This window comes from Moschus berezovskii, chromosome 9, assembly GCF_049115385.1.
Source record: "Moschus berezovskii isolate FMDL1 chromosome 9, NW_MosBer_1.0, whole genome shotgun sequence".
NCBI lineage: Eukaryota > Metazoa > Chordata > Mammalia > Artiodactyla > Moschidae > Moschus > Moschus berezovskii.
In genome coordinates, this window is record NC_142468.1 from 12,847,845 (window position 1) to 12,868,784 (window position 20,940).

At 44.5% G+C, this 20,940-nt stretch overlaps 1 protein-coding gene across 13 annotated transcripts in view; it reads right to left on the reverse strand.

Annotated features, from left to right (window-relative positions):
* The window catches only part of NRXN3 (neurexin 3), a 1,766,916-nt gene that overhangs the window by 603,109 nt on the left and 1,142,867 nt on the right, over nucleotides 1–20,940 (reverse strand). For 4 of the 13 annotated variants that reach the window (XM_088840271.1, XM_088840274.1, XM_088840273.1 and 1 more), the window contains exon 1: nucleotides 9,743–9,980. The exons of the other annotated variants lie outside the window; for them this stretch is intronic. In XM_088840271.1, coding sequence (XP_088696397.1) covers nucleotides 9,743–9,980 — 238 coding nt within the window. Of the gene's footprint in view, nucleotides 1–9,742; nucleotides 9,981–20,940 lie in introns of those variants that run through there. 13 annotated transcript variants of the gene reach the window in all.

Below are 20,940 nucleotides of genomic sequence, written 5' to 3' on the forward strand. Positions count from 1 at the left end.
TCCTATCTAGAAAAGCACTGTGACATGTGCTCCTCGTGACTAGCAGTAATCTTCACGAGACTGGCAGAAACTTTCTGGAAAAATATGTGCTTGATTGCCTGTATTCTCCCTTTACCAAAATCAGATACATTCTGACCGTTCCCCCAGAGTTTCTCAGAAATACCTGAGATGCTGATTCCAGGGCTATACTCCTGATTTTGCATGCTATGCTAAGTCGCTTCAGTCATGTCTGACTCTCTGCAACCCTATGACTGTAGCCCACCAGATTCCTCTGTCCATGGGATTCTCCAGGCAAGGATACTGAGGTGAGTTGCTGTGCCCTCCTCCAGGTGATCCTCCCGACCCAGGGCTCCTGCCTGCCAATGCAGGAGATGTCAGAGACTTGGGTTTGATCCCTGGGATGGAAAGATACCCTAGAGAGGGGCATGGCAACCCACTCCAGTATTCTTGCTTGGATAATCCCAAGGAGAGAGAAGCCTGGCAGGCTATGGTCCATGCGATCACAAAGAGTCAGACACGACTAAAGTGACAGCCCACATACTCCTCATTTTGACCCCAAATAAAAACAACTCACAACTCTCACATATTTTTGTACATATTTTTTAAGTCAACATACCCAAGAATCACAGCACTTAGCACTAAGCCAGATACTCTTCAGAATACATAGGAAACATTAATTTTTAAAAAAGGCCAGAAAAATCCAATGCTGTCAGAATCCATTCCTACAGGACTTCATCTGGTTAAGGAGAAGATGGCACCAGAGGATGAGATGGTTGGATGGCATCACTGACTCAGTGAACACAAATTTGAGCAAATTCCGGAAGATAGTGGAGGAGAGGGAAGCCTGGCGTGCTGCAGCCCACGGGGTCACAGAGAGTTGGACAGGACTTAGCAACTGAACAAGGGAAGATCAATCTGAAGCAAACCATCTTTGGGAGATGAGAAATCAGCCTCTTTATTGTATAGTAAAAGATGGGTGATGGATGTCACATCATATTGCCCAGGTTCCCACATGATTCTGATACTGACTGATGCCTTTGGCTAAGGCCCCACTTGGACCATTCGGAACATCAGGCAATCAGATAATCCCTAAACTCGCTATGTTTGTTGTCTTCTTCTTGAGATGATGGGCTTCCTGGGAGAGCAAAAAGGTCAAGAGCTCTCTGGTCAGAATCAGCTCTGAAACCTGGATCTATCCCCAGCCTACTTTGGTCCTACTTAAGCTCTCTGAGTCTCACCGTTTTTATTTATGAAATGGGAGTAACCTTATTAGAGTCAAGGATTGTGAGGATTAAATGAAACCATATGTATAAAGCACTGGAAGAGAGACTGGCACACAAGAGGTGTGCATTAGACGTTGGCATCTGATCCGAGCAACTCTTTCTCAAAACTCTAAGTAGAAATAAACCACCTGTTCTTTAGAAACTCAGTTGTCATTCTGCCCCCTGCCCTGATAACGGTTAAACACAGCAGAGCATTTTAAACACAACACAGAGCTCCTTTCTAGTACTGAAAAGGTATGTTTAAATGAAAGTGGCATTCTTTCTGTCTCAGCGTGACTCTTTACTGAAGTTGGATCACAGGCTTTATAACATCACAGTGAGCCCCCCATCTTGTACATTATGCTGCTTCTATCAGAGGTGAAAAGAGAAAACCTGGCTGCAGCTTTGGCATAAGATATTATCAGAGTCAAGAAAACAGAGCCATAAAATACTGGCAGACCTAAGGAACTTAGACATGTTGAAGATACACAGTGGAGTCTTTAAAGATGTACAAATTGGAGAATCACTGCTATCCTAGTGCTGAGAGCCATTTGCGGAGATCATTTCACTCAACCCTGCTGCTGCTGCTGCTAAATCGCTTCAGTCGTGTCCGACTCTGTGCGACCCCATAGACGGCAGCCCACCAGGCTCCCCCGTCCCTGGGATTCTCTAGGCAAGAACACTGGAGTGGGTTGCCATTTCCTTCTCCAATGCATGAAAGTGAAAAGTGAAAGTGAGGTCGCTCAGTCGTGTACGACTGAGTGACCCCATGGACTGCAGCCTACCAGGCTCCTCCATCCATGGGATTTTCCAGGCAAGAGTACTGGAGTGGGGTGCCATTGCCTCACTCAACCCTAGTATCACACAAATGAGGAAAAAATCAAAAGGACAATTTTCCTCAGCTACAGTATTAACACGCAAACACACTACATGCAACACAGAAAACTAAAGGTAAAAGAAAGTAAAATACAGATTAGAAAATCAACATATCTAAATGTCTAGGTGATAACAGATTAACACATTAAAAAAATGCCATATCCAGAGTCACAGAGTCAGGGAGAAAGCAAGGAGTTAAATCTATGATCAGCACAATATCCCTTCCATAAGAATTCTGGTTCCAAATTTGGGATCTACAGTCCACTCTAAGGACTCCACCATAAAAATACACTCTCAATTTCTCTATGATCTTTGAGTCCTGATAAGGAAATGTATCAGAAATGACATTAGAAGAAGTTTTCCACTTCCAGATCTGAAAATAGTTGTTTAAAAAGACCTGTTTTTTTTTTTTTCCCCTCATATAAGCTAGATTAAACATTCTAGTTTTTGATGGATATGGAGCAGTATACAGTGGTATTTAAATTCTGCACAAGTTTGCTAGAGAAGAGGTCCAGTTCTAAATTTCCAAAACAGTCTCAGAATATTTCCCAGAGGCCTCTCCCCTTTTGCTTCACTGAGCTTCTAAACTATTTGCTATAATTTGTTATTCTGGGCTAAAATTCTGCCAGCATAGATTTCTATCTAAGAAGACAGTTAACAAGAGAAGCAAGATGACCACATGTGCTATCTTCTTTTAGTGCTATAAACAAGGAAGTACACGGTAAGATTTTTCTCCTATTTCCCTTTCCTTGCCTTGGAGGCAAAAAGTGTTGCTACAGATAAGAAATGAAGAAAGTCAGTACTTATATGTTTTTAACTCCAATCTACCAACCTGCAAATAGTCAACACTGAAGCTGGATTTTATGCAAAGAATTGAAAGAGCATTATCATGAATATATTCTCATAACGTTTCATCTGTACACAGAAATTAAGCAAAGCACAACGTGCTTAATTTTTCATACGATTTGTGATACGTGTATGGTAAGTATTATTAATGCTATTCCCAGTTAAAGATGAAAACACTGAGTCTTAGTCAAGTTAACAGACTTATCCAGGTTCACAAGACTGTTAAGTGACAGGCAAAGACTGAGGCCTATTTCCTCCAACTCTAAAGCTTGTAGTGACTGTTCTCAAACCCACCTAACAGTACCCTGCACCTCAGAAGTGCATCATCATCTACCTGTCATCCTTATAGCACACGTTCTCAAAATCATTTTTCAGAAACACATGAATACAAAAAGAAAATTCATTCCCTTCCCCCAAAGAGGTGAATACCTTGCTTGGGATTTATATCAGAAAGGCGTAATAATTGCAACATATTTTCTCAGTTGTCTCCCATGAAGTACACAGTTCCCTTCATGTGAGTTTAAAATACAGTTTCATCAAAGAAATTCAATGGAAAAATACTGAACCTGACATATCTTTAAAAGGCCATACTTTTTTCCAAATATTCATAAAAGTATTCATACTTATTACATTTGTTTCTTCTTCACTGAAGGGTGAGATGTGCCAACAGTTGGCAATATGTGTCTTGAGAAAGGAAATAGTGAGTCACCATAGTTGATTAAAGGGAGCCCCTGGAAGAGAAGGGGCGTCAGGCCTGGATGGCAGCCGGTCTCAACAGAGAGCCGTAGAGGGTGGGCACTGGAGTCTGTCTACAGAGCATGTGGCTGGAGTCAGACAGGATTGGCCAGTGTGCACATCAAGGTAGAGGCTCGGTCACACGAGATAAAGAGAAAAGCAAACACCAGGTTCACTAAAGTCACTGGCGCTGCTGTCTCCATATTCTCCATATATGTAAGTAGGATTCTTCCCGAGGAAGACCTATCTTGATATTTTGTAAATTGCTACCGTTGTCACCGAAGGTTTTATTTTCCCATTGTAAAAGTCTGAGGTCCCCGGAGACGCTCTGCACAGTGCATGCTTACTTTATAATGACTGGGTCCTGGAGGTGGGGGAGGAGGAGTACTATGAGCTGACCTGTATCCCCCACAACATTCACATGTTGAAGCCTAGACCTCCAGGACTTCAGACCATGACTATATTTGGAGTAAGGGCCTTTAAAGGGGTACATGCATACATGCATGCATGCTCAGTCATGTCCGACTCTTCACGACCGCATGGACTGTAGCCCCCCAGGATCCTCTGTCCATGGGATTCTGCAGGCAAGGATACTGGAGTGGGTTTCCACTTTCTTTTCCAGGGGATCTTTCCCACCCAGGGATTGAACCTTTGTCTTGAGTCTCCTGCAATGGCAGGAGAATTCTTTACTGCTGAATGACCTGGGAAGCTCATTTAAAGGGGTGACTAACTTAAAATGGGGCTCTGAGTGAAACTTAATCCACTCTGACCAGTATCCTTATCAGAAGAGGAAATTCGGACACACAAGGAAATATCAGAGATGCGCGAACACGGAGGACAGACTCCGGGGGGAAACAGCAAGAAGGCAGCTGTCCGCAAGCCAAGGAGTGAGGCCGCAGAAATCACATCTGCCAAAACCAAAAGGTTGGACTTCCAAAAGGCTGTCCAAAAGGCTGGACTTCCAGCCTCCAGATCTGTGAGAGAATAAATTTCTGTTGCTTAAGCTACCCAGTCTATGATTTTTTTTTATAGCAGCCCTAACAAAATAATATAAGAAAGGAGGTATGATTAAGTTCAAATTTTATCTTAAGAAATTTGCCTCTCTCCCTGATTACACAGAGTTCTAGTGAAACAAGCTTTCTGAGGTCTGATCAATTCACTCATGAAAATGTAAAACAGAATATCTTATGTCTTCCAGACAATAAAACAATAAAGATCTTACTACTGAATTTCAGTCATCAGCCAGTTAGGTAAAGGGTTTACTTTTCCTGAAAAGGAACTGTTCTAATTTCCTCTTCTCTTTTCCTTAGGATATGGCAGCCCTCACCTCCACCGCCCACTCCGACAAAGATTTATGTTAAAAGTCCTAAAGATATATACACTAGGATAGTGTAATCCTCCTACACTGGCCTTTCAAGAACAATTTAATCTCCAGAGCAACCACTTGCCAGCAAACTTTAGAGACACCAAACAAAGCATCTAGAGAAGAGAGAGAAAGAGAAGCCAATTTAATTAATTCATCACCAAGGCCAAAGACATATAAATCTTACCATTTTATCTGTCAACCAACACTCTGAATTATTCAGCAATCTGAATCCCAAGAAGGGAGGGAAAAAGAAAATGGTTAGAAAGCAGATGGCTGAGCAACAGAAAGTGCTAAACAGACCAGAGCAAAACAAGCCCCAAGTCTGGAAAAACTTCAGAGATGGAACTCTGTGACAATGAATGAGAAGCATCGTTTCCTACAAGAAAGACTCCTGGCTAATGGATCACTAGGGAGACGACTACCACCACCTTTGCTAAGATGCTTCAAAGAGGACTTATCTATACACACACACACACACAGAGAGACACACATACAGACACACACACATACACACAGACACACACACATACACACACAGAGACACACACACAGAGACACACATACAGACACACACACATACACACAGACACACACACAGAGACACACACAGATACACACACACACACAGAGACACACATACAGACACACACACATACACACACACACACACAGAGACACACACACACACAGAGACACACATACAGACACACACACATACACACAGACACACACACAGAGACACACACACACAGACACACACACACATACACACAGACACACACACAGAGACACACACACACAGACACACACACACACACACAGAGGTTTCTGGTCAAGAGACTTTCTTCTAATACATTGTGGTATATTTTTTTCTTTTACAAAAATACTCAGTTTTATGTCCCCAAATGCCTAAAGAGCCAGCAAGCTCTGCTATTTTGTGGAAAACAAAAGTAGAAGTTACATATTAAATACAACTGAGGCTCCTGAGAGCAAAGTTTTTTTAAACTGTAAGTATTGAAACACTTTTAAGTGGATGTGCATTGGACTTCTTAAAGGTGGGGGAGAGAGGGAAAAGATACAGGAAACTCACCTATGAAACTTAAGGTTGGAAACAAGTGTATTTTAATATTTATACGTCCCATGCATGCTCAGTTGCTAAGTCGTATCCGACTCTTTGCAACCTCATGGAATCCAGCCCGCCTGGGTCCTCTGTCCATGGGATTTTTCCAGGCAAGATACTGAAGTGAGCTGCCATTTCCTTCTCCAGTTATATGTCCCATAGCACTAAATTACCTAGGAGCTTCAACAAGCATGACACAGAAGTGTGAAAATAAAGATGAGAAAGAAAAATACCTGAAGGGATATGCTGAGTAACAGAATACTGTAAATCTGCATTTCACAAGGGATGTTTAGATTTCATAATAGTTAATTTGGTTGGGTATCTGGATCCTTGTCCCATCCCTCCTATTTTTAAATTTTATACAAGCATTTATCTTTCGCAGATGATCCAAATACTTCTGAAATTATTCCATGCTGACCAATACAATGTCCTATTTTGTTTTCTATCCTTAGCAGGTTACACACAGCCTAGCACATAGTAAATACCCAATAAATGTAGTTCAGTAGAAGAGAGCACGCAAGGAAGCAGCAAGCCTCAGAGAAGGGACTGAGGAATGGGTGAACGCTCACCAGACTCCAAGTGAGAAGCGAGCTCATGCTATTCAGAGGCACAATTTTCACCTCAGATTATTTTGCATATTCCAGCAGGGGTACTCTTAGTTTCCCCAGCTTATAAAGGAGCTCAACCCGCTCTAGGCTGCCCCGGGATCAAGATTTTAGGCAAAATCTGTACGTAGTACACTTTTTACAGAACAGAATTAAGCCTGGGTAAAAGATCAGCTGTTTGGAGGCTTTCTCTTTCTTCCATCTGTTTTTGTCTGAATTTCACCACACGACAGGAGGCTTTAGACAAAGGGGGTGCTCATTAACAGGGCAGATCTGAGGACCTCCAACTTCTCAGGAAAGGGACAAAGGGAATAAGCGTAGAAAAAACAAACAAACAACAAAACATCTCCTTGAGTCCAGGGACCATTATTGGACTCACGGTCCCAATGTTCATTTATACCAGAATGAAGGACATTTACTTCCTCACAGACAGTAGAAACGGCTGCTTTTAACTCTGGAATCAGGTTGGAGGAAACTGTAACAACCATTAGCCTCCTACCACCTCCATCCAAAACATTTTTGAAAACAATGACTGATAGCTAAGGCTTTGTCTTGGATGAGGGGAAAGCAAGGGTACTCCAAGTAAGAATGAGGGACATTAAGGAAGCACTGAGAGGTCTTCTGGTCCTTTCAGGCAGAAAAGAGCACAGCTTAGACATGGGATTGAAGCCAGAGTTTGGGGTGTCTTGTTGCTTGCTGCTTCTCTTGATTTCAAGCCCCAAAATATAAATTAAACATGCAAGGAGCCTGCCTAATATAGATGCATCCGTCTCCAAGCCCAGATCAATGGGATGGGACTTCAGGACTGAAAGAAGACACTCAAGAGTTGATTTTGTGAGCTTTCTTGTCTTCATGACTGATTCTTAAGATTAGATTCTTAAGTTCACTGCATTCTACAGCTCTGATGGGAACTGAGGACCTTTTCTGGGGTCTCCAATCATTTACTTACTTGGTTCTCCTTTTTCTGTGGTGCCGAATCTTATCAGAGGTAGGTCAATGAGAAAGTAGACTGGGAACCAGTTAAGAAGATTTAGAGGGTCCTGAGCAACCAATCAGGGAAGAAATAAATAGAGAAGAGTTGTGTTTAACCTGTACTGGGCTCAACCCCCCTAGGCCCCTCAGCTGAGAGAGGGATGGGGACGGAGTCAAAGGGAGAGGAAGAGATTGACAGATTTAAGAATCCCAGGGAAGTACTGCACGTTCCCTCACTTAGCTACTTGCTGCTTTTAACTGTTTATATCCCGAACAGAAAGCATAGAGACCCTGCCAGCCTATATAACCTCTAACAAATGCATATCTTCATCTCCCTGCTGATCATTTACACTAATTAGCAAAATTTAACTAATTATCGCTGAGCGTTTCCGCGTTTAATTATGGTTATTAGTAATAGTCTGTCTAGCTTCCTCCACCTCCACCCGCCTCTTTTCCTTTCTCACCCTTTACAATCCCAGCCCCCACTGCCAGTCCCTCTCCTCCTTAGAAAGTAACAGTTTCTATTTCCATGAAATTGCTTTTGCCTCTTTGGTGGTTATGGCTCTTTTCTCTCCTAGGGTGTGTTTTTTTTTTTTTTTCCTGAAAGCCTACACCAAAACCTAGCAGGAATCAGAGAAAACAGCAACCAGATCAAGATCAAGCATTCCCTCCTCCCCACCACCTCCTCTCCACCAACCAGTACAAGCTCTGAGCCGCTTGACGACTCCATCAAATAAAATGTAAAGAAAGAATCAGAGCCAGAGGACGTGCTGGCATTTTCTCCATGTGCTTCCACTTAACACTACAGACAGCACAGCACAGAGCAGGAACCCAGGGCAGGAGGCGGTGGGAAGAACGGACGTTCCCAGTGGGGTCTGGATGTGACAGGTCTTCAAAATATACGCTAGGGCAGGGGACCTCCAGGGCGGTTCACTGTCGCTGCTCCCCACAGGGCTGCTCCTGCTGGTGGGCTCTGTGATCCCCGGTCTCCTCGCTGGCAGAGTGGAGTGCATACTAAACAAATAACGAAGCTCCCGTCTTCAGAACAGTTTACTACAGCAAGCGCCAACCTCCGCAGCAGCCATCACCCTTTTCAGAGGTAGCCTGCTCAAAGCTGAGTTATCATTTTTAAGAGCCAGAGATCTCTTCTTTTACTCAATATGCAAGGAGGGTCGTTTAGAGCAAAACACATCATGAACAAGCCCACCCATGCTACCCTTAGTGGAAACAAATTCCCATCGGTGGGGGGATTGAAGTGGCAACAATTTACACTTGGGTAAATTATAAACGGACTTTGCCTTATCTTATGTATTGCCTCCTCCCAGGTAGTTAGCAATATTAGGGGTACAGTTTTCATCATAGCTGCTCTCTGCATCTGACATGTGGACAAACTTAAAGCTGTGCACATGAACAGTAATGACCACTGGCTATTAAAAAAATACTTTCTGCCTCTCTACACTCAGCTACTTTCCCCCACTCCCCAACCTTAACCACTTTATAGCAGTTCAATCAACTTCAGGCTGAAGACATAAGGATTCCTGCTGCCTGCTATTTTCCCAGGACTAGCTCTCCAACAAGATCAGAGAGAAGAAGGGTAAAAGCAAGGTGAATGAATGGATTCTCAAAAGTGCAGCACTGGGGACTTATCTGATAAGTTGCCTGCCATCTGTTGGGTGAAGGAAGCAGAGGGTTCCAAAGGAGAATACCAGTGCTTGTGCAGCCCTGAATAAGCAAGCTAGCCGAGGTGGGGCAGACCCATTAGAGAAATGGGAACGGGGCAGAAAACACCAGCTTATAGGGGAAATTGGGCATTTTCTTCTCTCATGCACATGCGATGCTTTTCCTGATTTTCAATCCAATTTTTTTCAAATTCTTTTCCCACCCTTAACATTACCTGAAAGGCGAGTGGGTTACGGAATTGCTATGCCCCATTAAAAGGATAAAGAGCAGAGAGACCCACCGTGCCCTCCTCGAAGGGAAACAGGGGAGCGATAGATAGAAATAGGCACTGAGTGATGCTTGCTGCCATGGAAATGGTGCTCGCGCTGAGAGTGAGACCCCGGCGAGGAGGAGGAGGAGGCTACATTAGAGGAACTCCACGCAGAGCTGACGATACACCCCCAGAAAAGGGACCAGATCCCAAGCGTCCAGGCCGGCCGGCGAGGAGGGCTCCGTCTCGCGTGGATTCTCAGGTGCATGGTCAACGCACAGGACCACCACAGATGGGCAGTTTGAATTCCAGCCAGTGAGGAATAATTGAGTTCATGATGCCCAGGGGCCCATCATAGCAGGAGGAATACTTGCCCGGATTTTGGAAAACAGGGAGGGAATAAGCGTTTTCAAGACAGACGATGGGGAAAAAAAAAAAAAAAAAACTACTTAAAAAAAAAAATATATATATATATATATAAGGCAAAAGCTCCCCTTTCTTGGAGCTGAAATTTACGATGCCAAAGTACACCCAGGGATAGCAACCCTCCTAGGGAGCCCCGGAATGCCACACATGTCAGGGGAGGCCCTTTGCAGCTCCTCCGGGTCTCCGCGGGGCACCTCGGGCCGGATGACTTAACTGCACACTCCGGGAAGCCACACGGAGGGAAGGTGGAAATGAAGGAAGAAGAGGAGACGGCAGGAGACCCAAGTAGGTTCAGCTTAGTTTATCCCAACATCCGAGCAGTTTGAACATTTTTTTCCCCAACTTGGCGAGCGATGCAATGCAGAACTCCCAGGAAAAGGGGGGCTGCAGATGCTGAGAGTTCTTCGCGGGGTCCTCGGAGTCTCGGTGGAAGGGCTCCGGGGGGCGGAGGCTGTAAACCCGGCGCGTTCTGGAAGAGCGCCACGGAGCAGCCGCCTGCGGGCCGGGTTTCTCACCGGGATGAAAAGGCAGCAGCCGCCGGAGGAAGAGAGGGACAAGAAGGACCGGAGAGAGAGAAGAGCAGGAGGAGGGACCCGGCGCGGAGCGGCCACCCAGACCGCCGGGGCCCGGCGCGGAGAGGCGGGGCGGGGAAGCCGCGAAGGCGCGCGAGGAGGTGCCCGGCGGGCGGCCGGGAGGCGGGCGGGCGCCTGGAAAGCGCGCGGATCCGGGAGGCACAGGTGAAGCGAAGCGAGGAGTTGGGGCGCCAGATTCACGAATGGGCAAGTCGTATGCAAATAGCGCACTCCCGAGAGCAAATCAGGGCAGCCCGAGCGCTCGGCCGAGGGACTGGCTGGCTCCGAGGGAGGAGGGGCAAGAGCGGCCCGGAATCCCGGCCCTCCCCATTCAAGTGCACGCTGGTCTACCCCCGCGCGAGCCACGCGCGCGCACCAACAGCCTGCCTGCTCACGCTCGGCTCTCTACCGGAGGGGTGAGCACAAGCGTGTGTGTGTGTGTGTGTGTGTGTGTGCGCGCGCGCTGCGCCTTTTGATCGCCAGATCCCTGCTCCTCTCCCAGGCATATTAAGCCAAACTCCGGCAATTGGAAAGAAAAAAAAAAAAGAAAAACTGCAGGCGGCCGTGAAGGCTGAAGTCGCCCCAGATAGAAATAAAAATCAACCGCTTGAGTCAGCAGGAGCGCTGGAGCGGCTTGCACGCGGTAGTGCCCGAGCTCGCGCGTCCCCCCTGGCCTGGTGGTCAGCACCGCGCGGCCACTCTCCGGGGGTGTGCCTCTCTGGGGGCGAAGGGGATACGAGCCCAACCGAGGGGCGACTGGCGGCAGCGAGTCCTGGTTCTCGAAGGTGAAGGCGGCGAGGTGGACCCCAGGACCCCCCCTCCCGGAGGGTGAGAGGTTTGATGCCCCCCGCCCCGGGCGGGGGGTGGGCTTGGAGAAGGTAGCGTCCACCTCTGGTGGGCAGGATGTTCTGGGAATTCAGGACCCAGGGGTTGTTTGGTCCAAGAACTTCAGAAGAGGTGAGGGCTGAGTCGGCTGGAGAAAGAGTGGCTGGTCTGGCCTGCGCTGGCCTTAGAGGCGCGCTGCCCCCGGATGGTAGAGCCTCCGGCCTCCAGGACTCTGGGCACGAAAGAGAGTGCGGCTTTTAACATCCAGGCTGAACCTGCAGGGGAGGGCGGAGAGGCAGGAAGAAGCTTGGCGCGCCCGCAGTGGCCATCTGTTACTCCAGGAGGAAGCCGACCAGAGCTCGGCCAGCAAACGGTGATATTCTGGACGAGGCAGCCTCCATCCCACCCCTCACCCCCCAACTTCTCACTACGCTGTTGAGCGTGATACAGAAACCCGACAGCCTCCTGGACTCCAGGGTCTTGCTGTTGCTGCCTCTGACTCCCTCCTTTCCACTCCCCTTAGTTATAAAAGCACAGTATATTTGGGGGTGGGGCGGGGATGGGGAAGTATAAGTAAGGAAATAATATTTGCTGGTTAAATCTCATCATATATACTACAGGACAGTTGCTGGTTAAATCATGTCTGTTTTCTTCAGTTCTGTTCAGTCGCTCAGTCGTGTTTGACTCTTTGCGACCCCATAGACTGCAGCATGCCAGGCATCCCTGTCCATCACCAACTCCCAGAGCTTGCCCAAACTCATGTCCATCGAGTTGGTGATGCCATCCAACCATCTCATCTCATGTCGTCCCCTTCTCCTCCCGCCTTCAATCTTTCCCAGCATCAGGGTCTTTTCCAAGGAGTCATTTCTTCACATCAGGGGGCCAAAGTATTGGAGTTTCAGCTTCAGCATCAGTCCTTCCAGTGAATATTCGGGACTGATTTCCTTTAGGATGGACTGGTTGGATCTCCTTGCAGTCCAAGGGACTCTCAAGAGTCTTCTCCAACACCACAGTTCAAAAGTACCAATTCTTCAACGCTTGTATTATATATATTTATATACAGACTTCGCAGGTGGCACTAGTATTAAATAACCTACCTGTGAATGCAGGAGACATAAGTGGCGTGGGTTTGATCCCTGGGTCAGGAAGATTCCCTGAAGCAGGGCATTGCAACCCACTCCAGTATTCTTGCCTGAAGAATTCCATGGACAAAGGAGCCTGGCGGGTTATATAGTCCATGCAGTCACAAAGAGTTGGACACGACTGAAGCGACTGAGCATGCATATATATATGCGTGTGTGTAAATAGATTAGAGAGAGAGAGACATACACACACACACACACAGCACTTAGGCAGCATTTCTTTTTTAAAAAGAAGTTTATAGCACCTATCATACTCCTGCTCTCAAGAAACATCTCAGGCCTGCTGACTGAGAATATGAGATTAAGCCAGTCCTATTCATTCCTGGGGCACCTTAGAGGGATGTTGAATAAGTTGGCAGTATCTGTCTCTAACATAAAAATATCAGAACTAGAAACGATTTGCCTTCAAGGTCAAATATCAAGTCCCTTTGAGACTTGACGATGGTGACTTGTGCTCTGGTTGGGAAACGGGTGTTCTCCTGTGAGCCCTGCTGCCTGCAGGTGCACAGTCATCCCAGCTGCTCTGGCTCTTGGCTGTAAGGGTGAGTCAAGACCCACAGGCTCCGAGGGGATGGCCCTCACTCGTGATCTTTCACGCCTTTGGGTCGTGGCCCATCAACATGACGTTTTACACTAGCAACGTGTACTCAGTAAGAGGGGTGACTGATGGAGACCCGATTTAAGACCTGATTTCCTTCTCTGTAAAATGGGAATAGTTCCTCCTCCCCTTATAAGGTGCTTGGGAATGTTAAATGAGATAATACATACATAGCATCTGGCATAGCAGTAAAGAGTGGCAGTAATTTTTGTTTAATAGAAAAATAAGCTAAGACTCCAAGAAGGTTAAGTACATGTTTAGGTCTCAGGCAACTATTACGACAAAAATGAAAAAAAATACATCTTAATATCCTAGGCATCCTCCATTAACGCAGATAATAATTCCCATTCAATCCAACCACTCCTTGATTTCCTCCTCCAGATGGAATCTCACAGCGCTCTGGACTTAGTCTCTGTATCATGACCTTAAAGCGACCTAGATGACCTGGCTTATACCTAGTTCTCCAACTCCATCTTCTTCCAGGTGACCTCTTACTCTCTACCCCGCAGCCTCCTGGACCTGCTTTTTACTCTTGAATGTGCAAAGCTCTTTCCCAACTCAAGGCCTTTAAACGTGCTGGGCCCTCTTCTCTGGAACACTCTTGCCTAAGATTTTCATGTGATTTTCATTGCAGATGTGACCTCCTCAGAAGCCCTCTCTGACCCTCATCTAAAGTACGCTACAACCACCCCAGAAGGTACTTTATCCCATGACCATGTTCTGTTTTCTTCAAAGCACTCCACTTTCTGCAATTATTTTATTTATATTTGTTCATGGTCTGTCTCTATAAAAAGACTGGAAGTTCCTGGAAGCTGAACCTTTGCCTTGGTCTCCCCTACATTTTCTGTGTGCCCAAGAGTGGGCAGCACAGAGTAGAAGCTCAGTAAACATCTGCTGAATTAATGCATCCAAGGAATCAGTTTCAAACCTCATGTGGTGTGGTTTAGTTGCTAAGTTGTGTCTGACTCTTGCAACCCCATGGCCTTGTAGCCCACTAGGCTTCTCTGTCCATGGGATTTCCCAGGCAAGAATACTGGAGTGGGTTGCTTTTTCCTTCTCCACGGGATCTTCCTAATCAAGAGATTGAACTCATGTTCAATCATGAGTCGCAGAGGGATTCTTTGCCAGCTGAGACACCAGGGAAGCCCTTCCAAACTTATATGCATATTTTTTTATATACCATTCATTCCACTGACATTTATCTGACTTTAGTGACACTGACCCCCAGAGACACATATTTGCAGAGATCATGAGTTGACCACCTATCCACTTAATACTTTTCTTCTTTTCTGAATTGGCACTGAGTGTTGGAGACTGTATTTTTTTTTTCCTTTATCCCAAGGAAGGATGGGAAGCTTAGATGGACCTTCCAGTTAATTCTCTGCTAGGCAACAAAGTGAAGAATAAATCCTTAATGCAGTACAAAATCTGGAAATGCCACTGGTGCGTCACAGCTGGAACTATTCATTTTACTTGTCATACTTATCATTTATTTATTTACTTTTCACAAAATGTCAAAAGAAGTATCTGTGAATTCTGGTAAGGCTGATTTCACTTGGGGACCGAGCAGAACACAGAGCAGATATGTCAGAGGACAAATGCAAGACTGGTTTATTTTTCTTCTTTCTCTTTAAAGTGGTAATCCACAATTATCCTGATAAAAAACAATGTCCTCCTCCAATTTAACACATTGTTGAAATTTTTTTTTCATTTCCTTTCTCTCCTTCTCGCTTCCTCTAGTTAACACATTCCTACTGAGACTTCTTTTCTAATTCACGTCATTTTCAGGTCTATTAGAGTTTACACTGAGTGTGCATGTTCAGTCCCTCAGTCCTGTCCGACTCTTTGCGATCCCATGGGCTGTAGCCCACCATGGTTCAGTGGTTCCCCTGCCCATGGAATTTTCCAGGCAAGAATACTGGATTGGGTTGCCATTTCCTTATCCAGAGGATCTTCCTGACCCAGGGATCGAACTTGCGTCTCCTGCATCCGTAGGTAGATTCTTTACCAAACGCGCCACCTGGGAAGCCCCAGGTTTATATTAGGCTGATCTGTTAAGCTGGTTGTTGTTGTTGTTTAGATTTTTAGCTCCAGGGATAATCCCTAGATACTGCCTGCATCTGCAGTTCTGGATAAAGGGATTTGTCTTCACCTGGACCACCACAAAAGGCTCCCCTCTTTCCCTCTGAGTTATCTTTTCTAGCGGGTGCTTTGAGTGAGAACACTTAGGAATGAAGCATGCAACTACATGAAGATGAGAGTCTGTTTTTAAGATAGAAAGGGAGAGAAATAGATTTAGAAACGTTTTGCTCACCACAGATTTAAAGTTGAAAAGTATAAATAATTTCACAGGAACAACCACGCTTAGCTCCACTTGGATAAACCTCCATGGCATCCTAACCAGACTTTTTGGAACCTTAAGTTTCTGAATGAAATGCAGCTTTAAAAAAAAAAAAAAAAGGCCTGTGGCTGGATTTGCCTGGATTAATAGGTCAGTTTCTCTATTATTTCAGGCTGCAGAATTTGGCACTATAGATTTCTTCCCCCTCCCCCATTTTAATCTCCCCCTTTCTCTCCTCCCCCAAAAAAGACTGTCCCAAGATAAGATACGAGAATCCTGATCCATCTGACACTGTCTTGCTTTGATGGGTGCGTGGATACCTGCTCAGTCGCTCAGTTATGTCTGACTCTTTGTGACTCCATGGACTGCAGCCCACCAGGCTTCTCTGTCCATGGATTTCCAGGCAAGAATACTTGAGTGGGGTGCCATTTCCTCTTCCAGGGGATCCTCCCGACCCAGGGATCGAACCTGCGTCTCCTGCATTGGCAGGCAAGTTCTTTTACCATTGAGCCACCTGTTGGAAACCTCAGCTATGAAGTACTCGGGAATTTTCTGGCTCCTAAAAGCGCCCCACGATAGTACTTAATGGTGTCGGGTGCCAGGGGTCTAATGTGCTATTGCCCTGTCAGTCTCTCACAATACATTTTGTCTCCGCACCTGCACGTGCCTTTTCTCGTTTTGCACAGACTCCAGCTTTCCACTTTGCTGCTGGCAGGAGACACCCACCCAATGGTTTGCTGCAGGTACAGCTAATCTGATGGCACAGACACAGAAGACACGGGGGCAGGCTGTTTCTCTGTGAGCCCTACACTCTGGCGAGGACCCTTTTTCTCCCCAAATACACAAAGTAGAAATCCTTACATTTCTCTTGAAACACAGTTCCAAAGAGTAAGTTTAGGGAACAGGGAAAAACAAAAACCAAACTCTCATAATGTGAAATGAAATCCAAGTCCTGAAAAAATACAGGTGACTGTTAACATGGCTATAAATATAGCCAAGGGTTCCATAAAACAGTCGAACTTTGCTTTATTATATGTCAGTGGGTTTATTTATAGCCACATAATTCATCCTTCTGCTCATTTAAGAAAGCCATCCTGCAAAAAAGCAGGTTTTGATTATATTTTACATTTGGGAGTATAAAAGAGAAGCTTTAATCTTTTAAGTATCACTCCTACATGTATTTTGATTTAAAAAAACAAAGACGACAGCATCCTTGAATAATTTTATCATTTAGAGAATCTGTTGCTTCTGTTCCTTTAATTTATCCTCCACAAAAGCATCCAGAGTTGTTCTCTTGTCCTCCTTGTGGCTGAAATTGGGATATCAGGAGTCTGGAAGCTGAGAAAAATCTCTCCAGGAAGTTTTCCAAATCTGTTGATCAATGGCTCTGGGATATCTGTTTTGTTGGAATTTTACACATTTCTTTAAAGAAAAGAACATACATATATAAAATGTACCTATATAAACCTTAGCCAGCTTACTTGGAAATCCAAGTGAAATTATTTTCTCATAGAAACGACTTTCCTTTTAATTGAGGACAGGATTCAGTTAGTGAGTCATAAAGAAACTGGGGCATTTAAACTCCTGTTAGTCTTCTCTAAGCTTACATCAGCGATTAGAGATCATGTACATCTTAATCCAGTTTTAATGATTCAAACAAAGTGAATGATTGTTATATAATAACAGAAGTAATAACACCATTTGTATGTTTATAGGGAAATTATCAAATCAAATATTTAGAAGACACTTTGAGAGTGTGCATACTGATTTAATCAGGGGCTCTGCTGCCTTGATTGCCTAGGTTCAACGTCTTGATTTTGCTTTCTAGTTGTTGTGAAAAATGTTGGCAAGGTCCTTAGCCCCTCGATATCACAGCTTCTCCCTCTGTGAAATGGGAGTAATCATGCTATCTAACAAAAGGGCTTGTTGGGAGGATTTAGGAAGGTATTACATGTAAAGTGTGTATAAACAGTGCCTGGCACTGTGTGTATAAAGAGTAAAGGGTCAATAAATGTGAGTATGAAAATAATTGTCTTTTTCTCCAGATGACTCCTTGAAATGTATCTCTGCAGGTGGTTTTTAATCATGCCCTTCTCACAAACATCTTTCAACTCCAAAACAATAAAGCTCACCACGGCCCCAGAATCAGATAATATGGAGTGCCGGAACCCAGCCCCGTTTCATCAGTAATCATTTTCCAACATGATGGTGGAACTCACACAGCTTCAGTTTACTTTGGGATAGGGAAGGTCTCTCGGGCTACTTTTCTGTCTCATCTCTTAATTTTCTCACCTTCTTTTCTCAAATAAACAATAAATTTCAATTATTTAGCCTTCTCCCTAAAAAGCATGGCTTCTAAATCCTTTAATAATTTCCATTGGATTTATCTGGCATTTTACCATAATTCAATACTTTTTTAAAGTTACTAAGAATGTACCTCTGAACTAGGTTCTGCTTAGTATTTTGTTGTATTCTTGTGCTTTGATGCTTAGTCATGTCCAACTCATTGTGACCCCATGGACTGTAGCCCACCAGGCTCCTCTGTTCATGGGATATTTTTCTGCCAAGAATACTAGAGTGAGTTGCTATTTCCTCCTCCAGAGGATCTTCTTGGCCCAGGGATAGAATTCATGTCTCCTGCATCTCCTGCATTGGCAGGCAGATTCTTTACCAGTGAGCCATCAACAATTATTTTGGTGCATCATTTCATGCATTTCATGGACATGAAGTATACTGTAACTATGTGCAAGGAACCAGATGAAGTCCAGGGGACTCAGGGATGAAAAAGAGAAGATTTAAAACCTTAAGAAGTTTATAATCTAGCAAGGGAAAAAGCCATCAAAAACAAAACAAACCATCAATCCCATCTCTGTGTTCATTTTCCCATATACAATATGGTAAGTGCTAGAATAAAGGCATAAACGATACAGAAGAATCGAGAATGGAGTTAATCCACTGTGGGGCGAAAGGGGACTCTGAGGAGGGATTCATATACAAGATGACAGGTGACCCTAGTGTCAAAGGACTAGAGTTCAAATCCTGATCCACTCCCTGTGACCTCAAAGCAGTTATTTTATAGTCACTCAGCCTATTTCCTAAATAGTATAAACATGAATACTTCAAAACTCATAGTATTGTTTTAAGGGGTAAATAAGGAGATCAATCCTGGGTGTTCATTGGAAGGACTGATGCTAAAGCTGAAACTGCAATACTTTGGCCACCTCATGCGACGAGTTGACTCACTGGAAAAGACTCTGATGCTGAGAAAGGTTGGGGGCGGGAGGAGAAGGGGACGACCGAGAATGAGATGGCTGGATGGCATCACTGACTCTGTGGACGTGAGTTTGAGTGAACTCCGGGAGTTAGTGATGGACAGGGAGGCCTGGCATGCTGTGATTTATGGGGTCGCGGAGAGTTGGACATGACTGAGCGACTGAACTGAACTGAACTGAAGAAGATATATTTGAAAGGAACACTGTAAAGGCTTAGGTTAACTGTTACCATGAACCATGGTATCGTGGTACCATAAGGATGGTGAGGCCTTGAATGATTTCAAATAGGCAGAGAAGCAGAAATGTCAATGTAAGGAGATTAGTAGTGTTGGGTTGAATCAACCACAGAGGGCTTCCTGGAGGGGGCAAGTTGTAAGCTTAGCTTTCACTTGTCATTTAGATTGCTAAATCCTGAAAATCTCAGAAAGTTGTCAGCTTTTACTTCAAACAAATGAACAAAAAAAACAGGTCATGGGAGAAGGGAAGGGAGAGGAGAGGAGGAGAAACTTACATACTGGAAACCGTGTTTTTCATCTCAGATGACAGGGCTGCATTATTCAGAGTTGTCAAATTAATACCATATAAATAAAAAGTTACATTGCAGCACAGCCAGGAGTTTTCCTTTGTTCAATTTCTTCTGCACACTTACTTTTCAGATACTAAAATACTCATTGGATCCAATTCATAAGACTATCATTTAGTCCTAGGAACATTATACTTTAAGCATCGATCTTATACAAGCATCTGTCTCACAATTCCATGAAGAGTATATCTTCTAAGACAGAGGGACACAGATATAAAATAACTGGCCATTTTCTCTTTGATATCATGCAGTCTTAAATCCAGTTAACAGAGAAGTCTTGCGGGGGGAGAGATGAGATGAATGTTCCCCAAACAGAAGGTACAAAAGTGTTATCTAAGCAGTTCCAAAAATGTTTGCAAGATGAGTAATAAGGGCATTTCTCAGTGGTACTGAGGATTTAGCACTTTCCAAAACTGATGGTGAGGACAGGGGGATACTGAGATGTAAGTTTGTGTCATAGCAAGAGAAATAGACTGCTCTTAAAATAGATGAAATAACATTTAAGATAACACTGTTTTGGCACTGATGATATCTATGTCTTCAAAATCTACCATTTCCAATCTGAACAAGCAGAATCCGTTGTTCTTCACTATCTTCTGTTAACATTTGTCACATTCTCTTATCATCAGTTGGGTTTATATCTGGATTCCCTATACAATTTGTAGAGGAATCATGTAGGGAACTGGGGCCTGGTCTGAGGGTCAAACAGCTTAAGTTCTAGGGCCAGAGAGCTTACGTTCAAATCCTTACTCCATTATTTAATAGCTGTGTGACCTTGGGTAAGTTGCCTAGCCTTTGAAAACCTGTTTTCTCCTCAGTAAAATGGAGATTGTAGTATTCCCTCTCTCAAACTTAGCACAATACCAAAACAGTAAAGGACATTCAGTGGATGTTTGTGAAATAGTATTGACATATGTTCAACTACTGTAGGAGAGAAAATCTCATAGGTAGGTAGATAGATATAAATAGACACATATATAGGATATGCATATATATGTGTGTGTATGCATATATATGTGTGTATACATATATGCAAAAGTGTATACATTTATATAAACACACACATATATGCATCAGTTCAGTTCAGTTCAGTCGCTCAGTCATGTCCGACTCTTTGTAACCCCATGAATCACAGCACACCAGGCCTCCCTGTCCATCACCAACTCCCGGAGTTCACTCAAACTCATGTCCACAGAGTCGGTGATGCCATCCAGCCATCTCATCTCTGTCGTCCCCTTCTCCTTCCGCCCCCAACCTTTCCCAGCATCAGAGTCTTTTCCAGTGAGTCAACTCGTCGCATGAGGTGGCCAAAGTATTGGAGTTTCAGCTTTAGCATCAGTCCTCCTAGTGAACACCCAGGACTGATCTCCTTTAGAATGGACTGGTTGGATCTCCTTGCAGTCCAAGGGACTCTCAAGAGTCTTCTCCAACACCACAGTTCAAAAGCATCAATTCTTCGGCGATCAGCT